Below are 21,103 nucleotides of genomic sequence, written 5' to 3'. Positions count from 1 at the left end.
TTACTTTCAGGTGACATTGTAAATAAGAAGCAGGCAGCATTATCTCCCATAAATGTAAAACTTGTTTGTCTTAGCGATTGGCTGCACAAGAAGTAAGACTGAGTGGACGTGTAGGCTCTACAGTTTTATATTGTTTTGTTTTTGAATGCAGTTTTTTTGTATATAAGTCTACATTTGTAAGTTCAACTTTCATGATAAAGAGATTGCACTACAGTACTTGTATTATAGATTAATTGAAAAATACTATTTCTTTTTTTACAGTGCAAATATTTAATCAAAAATAAAGTGAGCACTCTATACTTTGTATTCTGTGTTGTAATTGAAATCAATATATTTGAAAATGTAGAAAACATCCAAAAATATTTAAATAAATGGTATTCTATTAACAGAGCAATTAATTTTTTTAAGTGCGCGATTAATCGTGATGAATTTTTTTAATCGCTTGACACCTTCTAGTGACTGACACAGACATTAGCGAATGCTTTTCATTCTGAAATAAAGTAAATAAATAAACTTCACAGATAAGCCCCAACTAGTATCTTGCTCTCCACCCCAACCAAAAAGAAAGAATGTGCTTTAAGCAAGACCCTTGATCAAAGTGAAAAATATACTACTGTAGAACAATGAGATGCTTCCAACAGACAGGAATACCAATAGAGCACCACTCAGTGAAATGCAGGGAAATTTTTCTGACAGCACGTACTCTGAGGTGAAGGTCAAGGCAGATAGTCCAGTGATCATATGGCTAATATTTCGTGCCAAGACAAGTAGCTGCAGGAGAACAATTTAAAAGGGAAGAATGAAGATTCTGGAGATTCAGAAAAGTTCTGGGGCACTGCTCTGAACACATAAGGTGAAGTGTGTTATGATATAACTCCTGTTAATTTTGGAAGTTGCATGTATAACAACCTTCGGCCACACCCTTGACTGTACAGAAAATCATCCCCCTTGGATTGGTTTTTTCTGGATTTTCCTTAATTTGTAACAAAGGACAGAGTTGCCAGCTATGCTGCACATAAAGCAGCAGCGCTAGAACCTCTGGTCTTCCTCACCAAAAACACGTACCTCTATCATTTAAGCTAATTCTGAATCAGTGTTGCCTGATATTAGGATTTATAACCCTTGTAGCCCAGTCAGAGGAAGTAACAAGACTGACACTTCATTCTTCGAGGCCATAATTTTTTTTTCCCAATACAAAACAGAACCAAAAATCAAAAACTTTGGCTTTCAAAAATTGTCAATTACAAAAACTCGTTTTTGAAAACTACTTCAAACCGAAAGCTTTATATGGTTGAAAACCAGAAAAAAAATGTTTTGGTTTAAAAGCCATTTTTTAATGAAAAAATATTTCAACCAGCTCTAACTCCATTATGGACCCACCTCTTCCTCATTTAAACAGAGCTCAAGCAGCTCTGGGCAACAGTCAGTCTGGGTTCATTCCATGTCCACAAAACACAGAACTCCATAATGGCCATCTAAACCAGAGCTCCTCTGCTCCACCCGCAGAAGCTACCCATTGAACTAAAGGCGAACCTCTGAAGATGCTAGTTTCTATCCCTGATGCTACACGTACAGTTCAGATATTAACCATGGCATATGTCGGTATGCACACATGCTGTAGCTAAGGAGAGTTCCCCTTTTTTTGGAAATGGACTTCAGCTGCTCAAGGCACAGCATCATCTATATGGGGGGAAATATACAGTGTACTGCCCAGTGCGTATATGTACTACTGTCATATAGCGATAGAATGCCCAAAGTGTATTAGAGCTCCAGCCACCAGAGGGCAATGTAATCAGACACTAAGAAGATATAAAAGTCTAAATACTGCAAGAGCCAGTGAGTCCTAGTGGATAGGAGACCTGTGTTCTATTTCTGACTCTGCCACTGACCATCACCTCTCCATGCCCTGGTTGTAAAATGGGAATAATGATACTTACATCTTTTGTAAAGCACATTGAGATCTATGATAAAACGTACTGCGTAAGAGCTAGGTATAACACTACAGGAGGCTCTCGGTTAGCTTGAGAGGCAGAAGCTGAAAATGTTGGTGCTGAAAGCTATGGATGGGCACTAGGTCTGATGCCACGTGTCTCCAGTTTAAATGGTGACTTGTGTCTCTACCATGGACTTTTTAAAATGGGATTCAGAAAATATGACAGTCTTCAACAATGATCTGCCCCATCTTTGTGAGAGTGCATACACTAATACTACAGATAGGGCTACACCGCAACTGGGAGCATGCCTCCCAGCCCAGGTAGATGGACACGCACACACCTGCTCTGCTCAAGCTAGTGCACTAAAAATAGTGCGGATGTTGTGGAATGGCTTCGGCTAGCCACCGGAGTATAAGCCTGTCCTACTCCCTGGGTCCGTACTCAGGTGGCTAACCCATGCCACGAGGTCCACACTGCTAGCTCAAGTGCACTAACTCAAGCAGAGCTAGCATGTGTCTGTCTACCTGGGCTGCAAGGTGCAGCTGGGACCCGGGCAGGGAGCGCCACTCAGCTCTGCTCCTGGCCCCGTCCCCCCGCCGGCCCCACGCCCAGGGCTCCGCTCTTAGCTCTGCTCTTGGCTGTGGCCCCCAACCCCAGGGCCCAGGCTGCCAGCCTCAGCTCTGCCCCCGCACCAAGCTGTGGCCCCAGCCTTGGCTTCCCTTATCCTGTACTCTGTCCGAGTCTCCCCGCTCCCGGAGCCACAGCCCCACTCCTGGCTTGGGGGAGGGGGCGCAGACAGGGGTAAGGGGGGGGTGTGAGGTAAAAAGCTTGGGGACCACTGCTGTACATACTATGCGCTTTTCCTTGATAAAACAATGGTTCATCTCAACAATGAACACAAATGCATCTACACACACTGCTAAAATATCAAGACAGAGCTTTGAGTGTGAACATTTGACACCAAAACTAGACTGTAGTATCCCGTGCAGAAATGAAAGATACTATTTATAAACTGACAAAAGAAAGCAGTCAACAGAACTGCAGCATGGAGGTGAGGTACATTTTATTTTTGAGAGGGGAGATTTTTGAAAGCACAAAAGGCAGTCAGACACTGACCTCCCATTGATTTTCACAAGATGTAAGTCAGGGCAGAATTTGTCCCTATAGCTTTTAGATGCTCAGACAGAAGGTTAGCAAAATATACCTTAATGAGGACTCACTCTGGAATTTAGCAGATATTCATTAATAAGTGGAAAAATCTGTTTTCTTTCCTGACAATCCATCTCTTTTCTATATAAAGTCACTTAAAAAAAAAAAACACTGAGGCAATTTACAAGGCATCCACTATTTTTAGATGTGGGATTATGTGTAATATAATTTTAAAATAAGGAAAGGTGAGTTGGAAGAATGTGATGTTGCCCTAACATGACAACTGAGGAGAGTCCTGACAAATCTAAAAAACAATTACTTGAAGGCACAAGATTTTTTTTTTAATATATGTATCAAATATGCTGTTATGTTGAAAGATGCTGGAGCATTTAGGCCCTGGTCTGATAAATATTGAAGCACATGTATTTCTATGTACATAAGGCCCATTGACTTCAATAGGCCTCCTCATGGGTGTAAAAACTGTGTGTGTGCATACAAGTGCCTCCCATATTCAGCAGACTGGGGAATTCATTTCCTAGGCTCTATGAGGTTGGAAAGCCATGCCAACTCAAAACTAATTCCTGTTTTCTTTTTGCATTCTTCATGCTCAGAAATGGCCAAATGATTTTATTTTAAGTGTCATATATCAAGTGTCAGCTTTGGAGCCTAATTGAATAGCTCTGTTAAAAACTCTTCAATCCTAACAAGAAGGTTGATGGACCTCATATGTTGGCAGTGTGAACAACGTCACTCTGTTCTTACATAATACTCTGAGCACTGTTACACAGTGCTCCAAGTACTGTACGTTAAGTACAAAATGAATTCACTCAAGTATGAAAAATAGTGCAGTAAAAGGATGATGTATGTCGATGAAATCATTAAGAGTCTTTACCAGGATTCAGTGGACCAAATCTTGCTAAATCCTCAATATAGAGGGCCAAATCTAGTCTCTCTCAGGCTGAAACTGCTCCCTTCCATGGGAAAAATTCACAGGAAGAGATAAGGGTATGTTTTTGTGGAAGAAAATGATTAAATTCCTCTAGAGTGAGGGTCTCTGCCTGGGGCTCATAATGCCAACAGGTGTCAAGGGGTTGTGATCACCCTGTTCTTCCCACATTCCTAAAGGAGAGAGGTCCAGGCTTTGAGAACCCCTGCTCTAGAGCTTCTTCTGAATACTTTCATTGAGGGGAGGGAATACCCTGCCTTCTCCCCATCAGAAGAAGCTGGGAGTTCAGTCCCCAGAACTTACAGCTCTTTCGGTATCTAATCTCCTGGGTCTTGAGCCTCAGTTCTGCTGCTCTCTCCTCGCTCTGTTTGCACAGGTCTGATGGAGCCAACATGGTTCCTGAGCTGTCCACTGCCCCTGCAGCCTCCTCTTAAGAGGGTTCCATTGCATGGAGGGGTGGGGTCTGCTCAGGAATTAATACAACCTGAGGTTGCATTAGATACTTTACTAGCAGTAGCTGGTAAAGAGTTTTAACTTTTTCAAAAGTAAAGAATAGCTTCTTAGCCTTACACGAGAGTCTGTGCATGTTACTGGAGTCAGCTCAGACTTTAGGTAGAATCTTTAAACAACAGCATCTTATGCAACATGTGGTCTGAAGTCAGTAGAAAGACTCCCACCGACTTCAGTGGGCTTTGGACCAAGCCCTAATTGCATAAGATATAGGGGAAAGTTTTGCGCCCCATATTAACATTTTTCACGGTGAATGATTATCCACAAAGAGTTCAGTCTGGCATTTGGAAGCAAAGATTCCTATTCTGGCCCTCCCCACCGTAGACCCAGCAGCAGAATAAACAGAGCCTCATTGAGCCATGCTTGAAAAACATTTTTGCTGTGGAAAGTCAGGAACAGCTTTGTATTTAGACTCTACTGCTGGATCGGTTATTTCAGATCGCCTTGGGCAAAGGAAGCAAAAGGAACAGTTCTACAAAGGGGACTGTCCAGAGCCCCATTAGACTACAAAAGCACATCTTGGATGCATGTATACCTGGGCAGAGTACAGTGTGCTTGAACCTTATTGTGCCTCTAACATTCTTGAATTCTAAAGTGATGGTAAAGACAGCACTTGAAAAAAACTGTTCAAAACAACTGAAATAACACATTTTTGTAGTGAAAACCTTCTGCATTATCCTGTTCTTTTGTCATGTGCATCTCAGCTAGCAACAACAACAAAAGTAGAAAAAGTGACTTTGAAAATATGGAAACTGTAGAACCCTGCAAGATTCTAGTACCAAAAAATTACATGAACAAAAGTATGTTTTATTGTTTACATGCTGCATGAATGCTTCAGATAAATGATAGGATTTCCGTGTAAACAATGTAGAGTTATATTTGTACAAGCAAAGGATTAAGCAATTTCAGTTACCATGAGCGATGGAGGAACTGACCCAAAAAAAAAAAAAAGAAGTAGGCTACTTCCACGAGCTTTTTTTTCTTCACACCATCTTACATCAGGTCTGAGAATGCCATGCAGTAGTTCTCAAATGTTACATTACAAGCTATTTTCTATTTTTTCTTCAAGGTGTTGGTCGGAGGAGAAGGGAAATGCAGTTCATATGTTATGGATTACACTACAAATTCAACCCCTACTTTTGTATTCAAGGTCTGATTAAAATCTATGATGTAGAAAGTGAAACACCAGGAATAACAAAGGGGTGCAATTAATCTAACAGCAATAACATAAAATAACCTGAACAGAAGTTTTGGAAATCACATACAGAAACAAAGAGCAACCAGAAGACATTGACATAGTATGAGAATATAAGAGTCTGCTATAGAGTTTGCACAAAGCTACTATGCCCAGCCCTTTAACAATTTAAATTATTATAGGAGCAACCATCACTGCTGGTAAGGGTCATTTCCATCAAAGGCTTCAAATGAGTCTGTCCATAAGCAAAAATTAATTTTAGATTTTCAATTGATATAACAGGTATTACAAATAAAATAATGTCTTCTCATTCATTTTCATGCTGCACACAAAGGCAGATAGATTCTATGGTAATAGGTGCTTTAAAAATGCTGTCGATGCCCATTCATTTAAATACATGCAGACTTCTGACCCTTGTGAAAATGATCATTGACAATCTAATACCACAATAATTACTGAAGAGAAAAATAAAAGATGACTTTTATCTGATTGTATTAAGGAATCACTTACCTGAAAATATCATTTGGACTTGTCAGCAGACATCCTCACCTGCTCACGTCATGCAGACTTGGAAGCTTCATATTTCAACATAAAAAATAAAAGATGCTACCATCGCCTAATGAATGAGGTAGTTCCACTGTGGAGAGTTTGCTGCTAATGTTGGAATTCCTTTGGAGGAATGAAGGCAGACACAGACTAGGGAGGCGTGTCTTCCAGAGATGTAAAATAAAGGGCTTGTGCTCCTTTATGAAATACCATTGCAAAACGCAAAGAAAGCTTATTAGTTATTGAGCCATTTACTTTCTCAGCAAGCAGACTGAATGGCTGGCTGTTATTCCAGCTTGCTTTTCCATCAAGTCCAGATACAGTTTGTCTGGCACAGTTCTATTCAAATGCTACAGAGGATCACTGGCTGTTCTAGTTTGCTGGGAACAAAACAGCAACAAGCTCCACGGCGGCACGTCTTTGTGAGACTGCCTAATGCTCTGTTTCAAGGCAGAATGCCCCTGCTCTGATATATCATTTAGCACACAGATGGGTTTTACAAACCTAGCTCCTGATTCCATACCTGTAAGAATAGTTATACCTTCATTTGATTATTTATAGGACTATTAAAATTCTTGTCAGAGAAAGGTATGTAAAACGAAATACTGACCCTATTCTCTTTCTCTCTTTGGAGTCAAAACACCTCCTAGATTTTATTATTCTCTTTGGTGATAACTTTAAAATATTTTATCAGTTTGATTTTTTTTAAATACTGAAAACACAGATCAACCTCCTGATTCTTAATGCCAACTTGGTAATATTCTTTTTTTTGTGTTACGCGAGCAGTAAGGATGGGTGAATGGAAGAATACATTGGCCCCAAGCAGCGCAAATATTGGCCTAGTTCAATAAGCTAAGTGTTCCCCAAAAGGAATAGGGAAAATAATTGGCTTTCAGACATGTGTGCACCAAGATGGGTCTCAGTGTTAGAGGAGGACTGCAACCTGACATGAGAGAATCCCAGCCAGTCTATGTCTGGATATAGAGTCTCAGTCATTCCTCACTTACTGTGGGTGCTGGAATAGCCCAAGCAATTTGCTACCCTCAGTCTACTTAGAAAATTCATTTTTGCTGTTTTGGGAGAGGAGTGGGGAGAAGAGGAGGTAGTGGGAGGTGAGGACCGGGTTTGGAATAGTAAGCACCAAGTCCAAGTGGTGTCTGTTCAGGGAGTAAACGGAAGCTAGCCACGTCTGCAGGGGCCTGAGGCATAGCTTTGTGTGCCAGATCATGTAGGTGCACGCGGCTGTGTGTCCCAGTAGCTTGAGGCAAACCTGGGCTGTCATGATTGGTTGGACAATGACCTTGGATATCACGTCCGACATGGTCCAGAACCGGGCCTCTGGAAGGAAGGCTCTGGCTTTGGTCGAGTTGAGCAGTGCCCCAATAAACTCTATTCTCTGAACTGGAATAAGAGTCAACTTTTGCTCGTTTATCAATAGGCCCAGCACTCAGAACGTGGCTTGGACCAGGTTGATGCTGTTCTTTACTTGAGCCTCTGAATGACCCTTGATCAGCCAGTCATTGAGGTACATGTATACCTGAACACCTTGCTGTCTGAGGAAGGCAGCTACCACTGCCATGCATTTTGTGAAAACCCAGGGGGCTGCGGACAGGCCGACGGGAAGAGTGGTGAATTGGTAATGATCTGTGGCCACTGAAGATAAAAATGTGAAAGTAAGCATCCGTCAAGGGTGGGTGGCATACTAGTCCCCTGGAGCCAGGGAGGGAATGATGGAGGCCAGGGAGACCATGCAGAACCTCAGTTTCTTGAGATATCTGTTGAGATGATGCAGGTCCAGTATGGGACAAAGGCTCCCTTTGGCCTTTGTGCTTAGGAAATAACGGGAGTAAAACCCCTTCCCTCTCAAGTTTTGAGGTAACTTCTCCATGGCCCCCATCTGTAGGAGTGTCTGCACCTCCTGGGAAAGTAGTTGCTCGTGAGAAGGGTCCCTGAAGAGGGACAGGTATGGGGTGTGGTAAGGAGGGGTAGATGAAAACTGCAGGGTATAACCAATTGCCACTGTATTTAAAACCCAGGAGTCCAATGTTATGTGGAACCATGCCAGGCTGAAGTGGGACAGTTGATCCAAAAATAAAGGGGAAGCAGGATCTGTAGTGGGAACTGGTACAGCACCCTGGGGCGCACCTTCAAAAGCCTGCTTGATCCTACCGGAGTACCTGTGTGACCCTAGCTGGGAGGTTGAGGTGAACGGCCGTGGTTGAAAGCGCTTGTAACCGCTCCCTTTTCTCTTATAGGAGTACTATCTCAGAGGCGGAGCCAAGAAGCATGGCGGCTGTTGAGGCCTGACGTGCTTCCTCGAAGTGGACGGAGGAAGAGGCCCAGGGACCTGAGGGTAGCCCTTGAGTCCTTCAGGCCATGTAGTCTCGCGTTCGTCTGCTCTGAAAATAGTGAGGGGCCTTCGAAAGGGAGGTCCTGGATAGACTGCTGGATCTCCTGATCGAGTCCCGATGACTGCAGCCAAGAGCATCATCTCATGGTGACAACAGAGGTCATTGTCCTGGCCGCCATGTCTGCTGCGTCCAGTGCCTCCTGGAGAGAGGCTCTGGCAACATTCTTTCCTTGTTCTAAGATGGCTGAAAATTCCTGCCATAAGTCTTGAGACATGGAGTCCTTAAATTTGGACAGAGTCCCACAAATTGTAGTTGTATCTCCACAGTAAGGCTTGCTGGTTTGAGATACATAGTTGTAGACCACCTGTCAAATAAACTTTCCTCCCAAACAGATCAAGTTTCTTTGCATCCTTCTGTTTGGGGGTAGCACTCAACTGGCTCTGGCTCTCCCTTTTGTTAGCCACCAGTATGGATGAGGGACCCAGGAGGGGGTGAGAGTATAGATACTCATACCCACTGACTGGCACATAATATTTCTTCTCTGTGCTCTTTGAAGTGGGGAATGGAGGGGAAGAAAAGATGGTCTTCCACAGGACTCTGAACAGACTTATTACCGCCTCACTAATGGGTAAGGCTAATTTAGATGGAGCTGCTGCAACCAGAATGTCAATGAGGCTGTGAGAGGATTCCTGAACATCTCAATCTCAAGCCCCAGGTTAGCTGCTATCCGCTTTAAAAGCTCTTGATGAGCCCTAAAGTCATCTTGGGGAAGCGAGCTGCTCGGCCCCAAGTCGGCCTCATCCGGGGAAGAGGAGGAAGAGGCCTGTACTGGAGGAGGGGCCACTATCTTCAGCTTCTTCTTCAGCCTCAATAACCTCCAAAGGGGCCACATTTTGTAAATCAGTACTGGATTGGTACTGGAGTCAGGGTCTGGTGCCAATCATGGAGGAACAGGAGCCTGCCTCTCAGAAGCAACCAAGTATGAATGGTGGGAGGGTAGACCTAGTACCGGGGGAATCTCCCAAGGGTTTCAGTATGGCCACTGCATAGACCACTATCCTCCTGCCACATACCAGTGGGGGGACCCGCACCAAGGTCCTTCGGCATGTAGGACGGGTACTGGCGGCCCTAAAGTTTAACTTATAGGGCTCTGCATCAGACTCAGATGAAGAATCCTCCCTAGGCAACCACAGGGGAGCGGTACCTCTCACTGCCTCCAATCAGTGCCAAGGGTCCGGTGACCAGTGGCAGGCTGGGGACAACCTCGCAGAGGACAGAAAAGTTGGCTTGCCTCTAAAAAGCAGTCAGTGGCCCAGTGCCAGGAAGGAGCTCAGAGCACCGTGCTCTCTCCTGCTCAAGGACGACAAAGCCGGCAGCTGACCTAATGGGGTCAGCAGGACCGGAAGTGACAACAAGTCTCTGGCTGCTGCAAAGGCCTCCGGGGTTGAAGGCACTGCAATTCCGCTGGTGCCGCGATGACTTCCTGCTGTCGGCGGAAGGTCCCGCATTAGACTCTATGGAGTCTCGATGGGACCAGGGGTGGAAGAGTGCCCAATGCGGTCGCACTCCACTGCCTTCCCCTTGCTTGCCTTTCTTTGGCACTGGCGAGCGCCCTCTATTGGAATGCTACTTTTTGTGCTTCTTCCTCGGCCTGCCTGGTGGAGAGCAGTGCCGGAGGAGCGCTTTGCACCAAGTTCCGAGGCTGGTCTAAGAGCAGCTTTCTTTAGGATAGCCTTAAGTCTGATTGCGCTGTCCTTCTTTGTGCAAAGTCCCGACAAATTTGGCAGAGGTCTTTCATGTGAGATTCTCCCAGACAACTGGAGTGTGGGTCATTCACGAGCATAGACTTGCCACAGGAGGCACAAGGTTTGAGGGGAGGGTGCTAACTATCTACATTAAAAGTGCATCCTGCCATGTTTTAAGGTCATGCCAGGAATACCAACAGGGATGCACTGAAACAAAAATAACTCTGGGAGGACATTCATCTTCAGCGAGGCTACCCTACCTATCCGAGAAATTTCATATTTGTTCCATTCCCCCAGGTATTTTATTATTTTATTTTAAAGATTGCTTTACCCATTTAAATGTATATAGCTGACAACAGTTTATTTTGACCCTTTTGGGAATATTAATTCCTAAAATTTCACATTTATTATAGTTTATTTTGAAGCCTGATACCTGCCCAAATTCCAAATCAACTGTTCCATAATTTTTAGCATGTTTTGCTGCCCTTTAGCAAGGGTTGGTTTCTCATATTTATTTGAAATGGCTCCATTGTCAAAGCAAACAGAGGATAAGGGGAAGGCTTGTCTTGTACCCCTAGACAAATTAAAAGGAGGTGATTGATGATCATTAACCAAAGCAGACAATCAAAGATGAGTAAGGCTATGTTTTAGTCACGGGTATTTTTAGTAAAAGTCATGGAGAGGTCACAGGCAGTGTAGAGGTCTCAGCCGAAGTTCGGCCCTCAGCGGGGCTGTGGGGTATCCCACCGCCTCGCTCTGGTCCGCCAGTAGTGTGGGACAGCAAACACACGGTTAGGGGCTCAGGTCCTTAAGCAGGGGCTGAGCCAATAGTTCAGGAAAAGCCCCAGGCCCTCAATCAGGGCGGGCAGCAACCACGCAGTCTGGGGCTCAGGCCCTTAAGCAGGGGCTGAGCCAAATGTTCATGAACCCAGGCCCTTAAGCAGGGCTGAGTCAGTGGGTTTGTAGCAGCCCAGGCCCTAGGTCAGGGCGGGGCAGCAGTCAAATAGGAACCCAGGCCCTTAAGCAGGGGCTGAGTCAATGAGCGAGAGGTCCCAGCCTCTCTAGGCCAGGGAAAGGGGGAGTCTGCCACCCAAGGAGTGGGTGTCAGGCGGGACGCAGGCCCTCCCACTACACTGCGTCCCAGCTCGGGGCCCTAGCAGCAGCGGAAACTCGCTGCTGTCAATGGGGATCCTGGCCGCAACACACTGACATAGGCTCTGGCAGTGCTGCAGCCAGACTGGGGTCGGCTGCCCCCGGGCTACTTCCACACTCCCCCTCGTAGGATACCTGGGCTGTACTAGTGTCCTCGGTGGTCTCCACCAGCATCGGTTCCTCCGGGTAGGTAGCGAAGGGTGGGGTTGGCTCCTCCTCGGGATAGCTGGAAAGGGGCAAACTCGGCTCCTGCTCGGGGTAGCTGGAAAGGGGCAGGCTCGGCTCCTCGGGGTAGCTGGAAAGGGGCAGGCTCGGCCAGTCCTCCTCGGGGTAATGGGCGAGGGGTAGGCTCGGCTGGCCTGGTGAGTCCTCAGGCCGGTCGCGGCCTGCTGCTGTCTCCCAAGCGGGAGCTCGGCCACAGACGTCTGCTCTCTCCGGCGGCTTGTTCTCCACTGAGCTCTGCAGGCGGGCTTTTATTCTTCCGGGTCAGCGCCGTGACCTCTGAGGGGCGGATGCCGGACCCAGTGGCTCCGCCCACATTGGTGTTAGGGGAGGTTCGGCCCTCAGCAGGGCTGTGGGGTATCCCACCGCCTCGCTACAGGCAGTAAACAAAAATTCATGGCCCGTGGCCTGTCCATGACTTCTACTATATACCCCTCATTAAAACTTGGACTGGGGGGCGGCGGATGCTCTGGGGGGGAGGTGTGGTCCGGGGGCACCGCTAGTACTGAGTGGAGGCTGGCCCAGGACCCCTGCTGGTGGGGGGGGGGGTGTATGGGTGGTGGCGCGTGGCCTGGGACCCATGCTGGGTGGGGGAGACAGCAGCGCCCGACCCGGAACCCCTGCTCATGCTGGGAGGGGGCAGGCAGCAGCATGCAGACCAGGACCCCTGCTGGTGTGGGGGCGGGGGGGGGAAGGGTTGGCGAGGCTGGCTAGGGGAGGGAAAACCAGGGTGGCTCTGCGCACTGCTCCCACCACAGGCGCAGGCTCTGCAGCTCCCATTGGCTGGGAACTTCAGCCAATGGGAGCTGCGGGGGGGTGGGAGGGCGGTGCCTGCAGGCACAGGCAGCGAGCGGAGCCCCCTGGTCCCTCCACCTAGGAGCTGCAGGGACGTGCCGGTGGGAACCAGGTAGCCCTCCCCCCCTACCCCGAGGTAAGTGCCGCTCCGCATCCCAACCCTCTGCCCCAACCCTGAGCCCTCTTCCACACACCCAAATGACTGCTGTTGCTGGCCCAGGCAGTCCCTGAGCCAGCACCAGCCAATGCAGAAGTCAAGGAGGTCCGTGACTTTCCGTGACCTCCATGACAGACATGCAGCCTTAAAGATGAGTATACAGGGCCAATATGCCCATAGAAAATTGGTTTCCAAAAGCCAACTTTACCAAAATCTGTCTGAGGTGCTCCGACTGTGGCCAGGTGAAGACTTTCTCAGCATTCAAAGAAAGAACACAGGAAGAATTGCTAGAATTAACATTATAGATCAAATTCAGAGTTCTGATGCCAGAGAGATGTCTGCCAGCAATGAACCCAGATGGGTCAGGGTGAACATACTTCGGCAAGATGGCAGTCACCTTGGCATAAATTTTAGCATCCACATAAAAGAAATAGGTCTGTCTGGTGCACAATCTTTTACTTCTTCAGAAATTACCACAATTTTTGCCTCTTTCCATGAATCTGGAATCTGGTTCCCCTGCAATATACCGTTACACAATTCAGTTAAAATATGGACCAACACTTGCTTTAGAGCTCTGTAATACTCCTCAGAAAACCCATCGGGATCTGGAGCTTTATTGGATTTTAAATTCTTAATTACAACTTCAGCTTCTTCTTCAGCAGTTTGCCTATCAAGGGCTGCCACATCATCCTCTGAGAGCCAAGGTATATTCACACTTCTCAAATATTTATAAGTTCAGGATTTAGATGTTCTGAAGCATACAAAGTATAGAAAGTTAGCTAATGTTTCAGAAATCTGTTTGTTGATACACAGAATGAAATACAAAGATTTAGTAACTGGCCTCTAATAATTAAGACCTATCAATACAATCTGAATCCAAATATCACTATTTACCAATTCCTAGAACTCAGTACTTGTATAAAACCTTGTTGCACATATCTTGGTCATATTGCAACAAGAATACCAAACGGCAGCATGCCACTAAAACACAAACCTGATCTGGAGGATTTGCTGCATCAGTATGTAGTAACTTACTACAGATTTCTTACCTGTGTGGTGTGCAGTGGGTGGAAATCATATGGTCCTATATTATAGAGATACTGATTGGAGTCTTTTGGTATTTTAGACACTATTTATTTAAAAAATTGCTACCGGGGCAAGGATGCTTTTAATATCGGTATCCAAAAAGAAACAGAACAAGCAAAACTATTTCAAGAACATTTGTGAAAGAAATCTGAATTTGCAAGATGTTTCTTGGTCTGAATGCTACCACTTCACACATTGCTTGCCCATCCCTAATTTTGTAATCCATGTCCCTCCCTCTCCAGCCCTTACTTGGCAGCGCTCTTGTTGGCAGGATGCTGTTGCCAAGGGAGACAGAATGGATGTGCAGCTGGCTTTTCTTTCATCTGCACTTAGTGCTGCAGATACTATAGATGTGACTGTACAACCTTTGGCTACTAAGACCTACTGTCAATGTCATATGACTTTATGAAGAGCTTTGACAATTGCATAACTAGCCATACTGCATGTTGGAAAGCTAAAATGGGACCTTGTCAAAGAAGGGATTTACTTGGTGTCACAAATGCTGACTCAGTCAAGGGTATCAATTTCATTTATAGCAATAAGAGGGGGACAAAAGGATTTAAAACTATTTTAAGGAGTCTCCTCCAAAATAAAAGCCAAACACAGTGCCTACACATATTTGGATGAGATAACTATCCAGCAGAGAAAGGAACTGTTTAGGGTGTTACATTAAGGGAATACATAAAGGAGCAATGGATGAAACTAGGAAAAGGTAAAAATTAGACTATTTCTAATGTAGAGACTATTTCACAGTCTGATAGATCTCATGTCGGAAGCAGTGGAAATCTCATTTCTTGAGACATTTTAAAACCAGACTCTACAAAGGATCAGAAAACATGCGATAGAGAGAACAATATTTCATTGGCACGAGGTGAAAACTAGATGACATAAGAAATCTTTTTCAGATCTAACTTCTGCAGGATGTACTTACTCAGAATTCCCATTGATATTCCTGGGAGTTTGGGCTCAACGAGGATTGTAAAATCAAGCACAATGATATTAATTCTTGGCTAGTTTGCACTGCATGAGAGCCATATCTTGCATAGTTAATTTACCTTGACTTATGTCAGAGAAAAAGTGGTTCCTTTATGGACTGTTACTTCAGTCTCAGTGTGGTGTCTCTCTCTCTTTTTTACAACCAGCAATGATTATTTTATTTGCCTGTAATATTTCTCCCTCCAGCTTTGTTTGAAACCCATGAACTAAACATGACAGGAACAAATCTCCAGGGAGATTCCTGCTTTCATTAGATTTATAAAAATGGGTTTGCACATAAGGAGAGGACTCTACCTGATGGGGTCCTGAAGTGGAGGTTAGGGAAGAGGCGTTCTAGCAAGAAATTCCTCAAAGAGGAAGCAAGTAGAAGTATTGGAACTTGAATGCTATCTAACTTTGTTACTTCTGAGCCCCCTACGACCTTGGCATTTATCTTCATGTAGTGTGACATCATGGGGAGGATGGAGCTCTCTCATGTGAAGGTTCTGGAGAAATATCCTCTCTCTACAACGATGCTTCCAAACACGGTCTGAAAGATGTGGTGCCACCCCAAGACAGCATGTTTAAGGCGGGCATTTTGTTACCCACTAATCCTTCCGCTAGTAAGATTGGTGTCATTTTTTCCATACCATTCCTGGAAAGTCAGTGCTTATATACTACAGCAGCAGGTGCTATAGAAACATCAGTTCCTTAGTTAGAGGTGATACTAGGATTACAGACACACTGACTGAGCTTCTACAGGGCTTTCATGTGTCTCAGTGATTTCATCCCTTTCACAGGCAGTAATTTGGGAATTCACTACACTAGAATTCAAAGCCCAGGTTAGTCAGAGAATCTAATGCTGCAGCTGGAGTTAGAGAGGAACTGGACAGTTTCATGACCAGTAATAACATTTGTAGGAGATCAAATCTCATGCTTCACAACATCAGCTGATCACTGCAGAGATAAAGAAAGTTTTTCACCCTATTAAGGGAATCGCACAAGTGGCTAGGTACGGAATTTTTGCCTTCCTTTGAAGTCACATATTGAACTACAAGGAATGATGGTCTGATCTGGTATGGTAAATCCTATGTTCTTATAAGTGAGGTCACAGCTAGACCTCAGCTGGGCACAACACACAATTTCTGTTTGAGTGTGAATGGCATTACGTACTGACTGCAATGTATTGAATTTCATATGGGGGCGTTAGTTTTATGTGCACATTTCTTTTAATTTAATAAACAGTGTCTGGGTGGTGTTTCTGAATGTTATTTTGAATATTCTCAGGCCTCAGTTTCCCCCTCACACTGTAGAAGCACCTGGTGCATACAGAATACCATTTACACCCACTGACTGCTATGGAAATAGTTTCCCCAAAGCAGAACTGACTAAAAATAGTTCCAAGGAAAAGTTTTGTAAGTTGTTTCCTATCTAGTTTGTGGCATCGAGGTAGTCACGTGTAGCTACAAAGAACAGATACACCTCTACCCCGATCCACTGTAACCCCCAGATCCTCTTCAGCAGTACCATCACCTAGCCAGTTATTTCCCATTATGTAGTTGTGCATTTGATTTTCCCTTCCTAAGTGTAGTACTACACACTTGTCTTTATTGAATTTCTTGTTGATTTCAGCTTGGTGTCATCCACAAATTTAAGAGCAATCTCTACTCTCCTCTCTATTATCCCAGTCATTAATGAAACTATTGAATAGCACCGAACCCTGGACTGACCCCTGCGGGATCCCACTAGATACGCCCTCCCAGTTTCACAGTGAACCACTGATATCTTCTCTTTAGTACAGTCTTTCAATCAGTTGTGCACCCACCTTATAGTAATTTAATTTAAATCACATTTCCCTAGTTTGCTTATGAGTATGTCAGGAGGCCTTACTAAAAAAAGCCTTAATAATATCAAGTGCTTTGTTGGGTTGGAGTCAGACTGTCATATTAGCCTTGGCAAAGGTTAACATCTCAAAGTCATCCCCTTGGGGCCAGAGCAGGCACTTCCCTTACCTCATTCTGTGGGCGGGCACAACCCTGTGGTCTGGTTCTAGGGTGCAGCACTCCAGCTGTATCATTTAAGAAGTCTACCCCCTCGCAGGGGATGTAAAGCATTCCCAGCAAAAGCAAACTACTTCCCCAGCCCCCTTCCTAGAGCAAGGGAGAGGGAAGCAGTCACGCAGTCCCAGTTCTCACTCTTCAGTGAGAGTAAAGATAAGGGATTAATCCTAGGGGATTTCAACAAAGAGACCCAGCCCCGCCCACCTTTCTCCACAGAGGGCTCATGCAGGCAGTGCTTGCAAGCCATAGGTCAGTTGGTGCCACAGGGCCCCCCCAGTCTGAGAGCCCTGCCTCTGCTTGCTTCTGAGTGCTACCCTTACTGCATGGAGTTCCTCCCACTGAAAGCCCGCCTCCAGGCCTGACAAGCTTCCCAGGAGCCACGGATTGGGGCTGATGGAAACCCTAGGAATACCTTAACACTTGCATTCCTTACTCTTGGTAAAATACCCGTAGACATCACTGAGAGTGTTGCCTGAATAGAAGAGCTAAACCGTTCCCTTATATATGCAGGAGACAGAAATCACTTCACTCATCTCTGGAACGCAGTCACTTCTGCAGTTTCTTGAAAGGTGTTAGACTGACAGCTCTAAAAACCCTCTGATTATTCAGTCTGATTCCGTCCCCATCAAATCTTGTTGGGACATTGGCTGAGTGCTGCTTCAAAGGGAAATGTACCACCTTGCTCCACCACAACTATTTCCTGAGGCAGTCTGGGTTTTCCCCTTAAAATACAGATCCTCAAAGGTTTTAGGCTCATGACTTCCATTGAAATCAACCGAAATTAGGCGCCTAAATATCTTTGAGGATCTGGGCCAAATGTCAAGGTGTCTGCGCTACACACTTTTACCCTTTAATTCCTAACCCTATGCTCTGATTGCTGTATTGCTGCATGCTATTGATTTGTCCATTGAAATAATTAAAATGTCAGCTAAGTACCCACACCATCAGCTGCAGTTAGCTTAACCGGCTGCCCCAATGGAGCGTAGCAGAAAGGAGACAACTCTACCAGCGGCCCCCTCAACATGTGTTCAAGCGCTGGCTCACAGAGAGCAATTCAGATCCCCTTCCCTGACCCACAAACAGGACTTTGTAAACTCCTGTGATTTTTTTTAAAAATATGATGTAAGTGCAAAAATACAAGTGTGCATTTGGGAAGATTGTTTCATGGATGAAACAGTTAATAAAAATGTCTGTGTTGCTCTTATACTAGCTTTCCTTGCTTTAGATTTTATTGTGTTCAAAGAATAACCTTAAAACTAGAGCACAGGGGAGTTAATGACAAATTATAAACTCTGTGTTGAAGCATTTTGAACCAATTACAATTAACATCACTCTGTGTTCTCATTGGACATACAGTGTTTGCATTTTAGAAGATCTGTATGGCAATCAAATGTTACATTCCCTCAAATGTAATAGTAATGCTGACATAAGTGTCTTGTTGCCACACTTTCACTTATCACATTCTCTCCTCTCTCTCTCTTTTTTTAAGCATCTTCAGCTGTCATTGTACCATAACAGTGAAATTATTCACACTGTAAGTGCAATACAGAAAGCCAATTCTGTTTAGAGACAGAACACTAGGCATGACACATCACTGCAACAGCTGCAGGAGAACATTAGTCTTTGCATTAACATTGACTACAGTGGATATATTAGCAACAGCCACTTCCTTACCCCTATTAAAGGTCAAGATATAGAAAGGGGGGGAGGATATAAATGAGCACTATGCAGCAAACATAACTTTAAGATAAAGTGGCCTGTTTTAACCCAAATCAATATGAGTGGTTGGAAAGGGGTGGGCTAGGATGGAATAAAATAAAGAAAAACTTGCTCAAGAGACCAATTCTGGTCCCAGTGAAGCCAATGCCAAAAAAACCAACCCCTTTCAAGACAAATTCTGGCCTCATTAACACTGGCGTAAATACATAACTCCACTGAAGTCAATATGTAAGTACCTTCCTGGGGAGAGACTACTAGGTACTAAAGGGCTCTTCAATCTAGTTGAGAAAGGCATAACAATGGCTAGAAGCGGATGCCAGGCAGAAATAAGGCACAATTTTTAACCACTGGCACAAATTACCAAGGGAATTGGTGGAGTCTCCATCTCTTGATGCCTTTAAATCATGACCGGATGCTCTTCTGCAAGTTTAGTCAGGCATAAATTATTGGGCTCAATACCGGGGTAACTGGGTGAAATTTAATGGCCTGTGATACGCAGGAGGTCACTGTGACTCAGGGATCTCTTGGCGCCATGTGGCAGAGGATACAGGGGTGCATGAGTTACAGGATTCCCTTGGGTCTGGTATCTACATATTAGTTTGCCAAAGAGTGTCATGAAAGGTCTATACCAAAAGCCTGTGTCACACTGGTCATCATAATTGCGAGATGTATGTATGGATAATGTGTGAAGAATTACGTATATATACCCCGAAAAACATGTTTTTAAGGTCTCTGAGTTGCGTCCGGTCACCAGAACTTGTTAAACAAGTTTCTTTCAGGCAAAAGATGTTTATCTGTCTGTCTACATATAAACTGAGTGCACCATGGGCGTCCATTTACAGTCTGAGCAAAATGCTAATCAAATGAGTGCAAAGTGTCCAGGAGAGACCCTAGACAGGAAAACACAAGCAGTGGGAGTTATCCTGTTTACAAGTGCAGACAAGGGATTTTTGAATTATAACTGGGGATACAGAGGATCAGGCTGAATCCTTCACTTAGGAAGTAAGCTGACCGTGGATTTGCTTCATGAAAAAAGGCTCACAGCCAGCCAGGCTGTTAAACGCTGGGAGAAGAACTTTGGGTAAGATAAACTTCATAGACAGGAGGGAATCTTGTTAGTTAAGTCTAGGCTCTAGAGTACATGTGTTATGATTTAATTTTATATGTAACTCTTTGTCTCAAGTGATAGCAAATAGAACTACTGAACTCTCTGTTCTTTGTTACACTTATACCTCCTTTTTTTATAAACAAATTGAAGTGCTGAGTGTTATACTGTAGAACACAGCTCTGCTTAACTGAGAAGCTCCGGTGTATTGTTCCTTTGGGAGCAGAGGATCTGGGAATTCTGTGCAGGTCCGGTGGATCAAGGGCTGGGCATTCCAGGAGACGCTTGTAGGAGTCAGGGGTTGGAGTGTAACTATTGCTAACTTGTAGAGGGACTGCAGGTCCTGCGTAGGCTGAGAGGGGGGTGCTTGTGCTGCTTGTAGCTGGTGGAGGTAGGGAGCCTCCTACTGGCAGGCACGGACAAGGCTTCCTCACACAAAGACAAGTGGTAGCGAGGTGCCTCAAAACCCCGGGTACCCTCAGGAAGTGTCAATCATCCCTTCTGGCCTCAAACTCTATGGCCCAGATCCACAAAGGGACTCAGGCGTCTAAATCTCAAGTCTAGGTGCTTAAGTCCCAGTTTTGGCTCCTCTGCGATCCACAAAACTTTTGCCAAACCTGGTAGTCATCTAAACTCAATCAGCACCTAAGCTTTCAGGGTAGAAGTTCCCTAGGTCTATGTTTTTGCCTCTGAGCATGTGCACAGCTGCCTCCCTTTAGGTGTCCAGATGCCTATCTCCCAGCGAAGTCCTAGAGCAATTCACGAACCAGGGAAAGATAGGCGTTCAGCTGCCTAAGTTGTGTGCAGGGCCCGATCTGGTAGGCATGCTCAGAGGCTGCCTACCAGATTGGGTCCCATTCAAAATCTGCCTGGCGGAAGAGGTGTGGGTGGTGGTGCCCACCTTATAACTTTTAGCCCAGTAGTTAGAGCACTTGCCTGAGATGTGGGAGACCCAGGTTCAACTGGATGCATAAACAGAAGACTCTAAAGTAGTAGAGAGGTTATTTTTCCTCTGTGGCCCCTGCTGGAATACCATGTCCAGTTCTGGTGTCCACAATTCAAGAAGGATGTTGATAAATTGGAGAGGGAGAAGAGCCACGAGAATGATAAAAGGATTAAAAAACCTGCCTTACAGTGACAGACTCAAGGAGCTCAATCTATTTATTTTATCAAAGAGAAGGTTAAGTCTATACATCTGTAAGTACCTATTTGGAAAACAAATATTTATTAATGGGCTCTTCGGTCTCGCAGACAAAGGTATAACACAATCCATTGGCTGGAAGTTGAAGCCTGACAAATTCAGACTGGAAATAAGGTGCAAATTTTTGTCTGCGTGGGTAAACAACCATTGGAACAATTTCCCAAGGGTTGTGGTGGTTTCTCCATCACTGGCAATTTTTAACCCAAGCTTGGATGTTTTTCTGAAAGATCTGCTCTAGGCATTATGTGGGGGAAG

General features: G+C 45.0%; 1 protein-coding gene across 3 annotated transcripts in view; it reads right to left on the bottom strand.

The window, feature by feature from the left end:
* Positions 1-21,103, bottom strand: part of LOC113405166 (transmembrane protein 108-like) — a 249,482-nt gene that overhangs the window by 20,512 nt on the left and 207,867 nt on the right. Inside the window, exon 1 of one of the 3 annotated variants that reach the window (XM_026646093.1) lies at positions 6,245-6,477. The exons of the other annotated variants lie outside the window; for them this stretch is intronic. Coding sequence (XP_026501878.1) covers positions 6,245-6,257 — 13 coding nt within the window. The 5' untranslated portion in view covers positions 6,258-6,477. Of the gene's footprint in view, positions 1-6,244; positions 6,478-21,103 lie in introns of those variants that run through there. 3 annotated transcript variants of the gene reach the window in all.

Source organism: Terrapene carolina, unplaced genomic scaffold, assembly GCF_002925995.2.
Source record: "Terrapene carolina triunguis isolate 2854851 unplaced genomic scaffold, T_m_triunguis-2.0 Scaffold34029, whole genome shotgun sequence".
In the NCBI taxonomy this organism is placed as follows: domain Eukaryota; kingdom Metazoa; phylum Chordata; order Testudines; family Emydidae; genus Terrapene; species Terrapene triunguis.
Note: the sequence above shows the minus strand (reverse complement) of the source record. Positions and strands in the feature narration are given on the sequence as shown.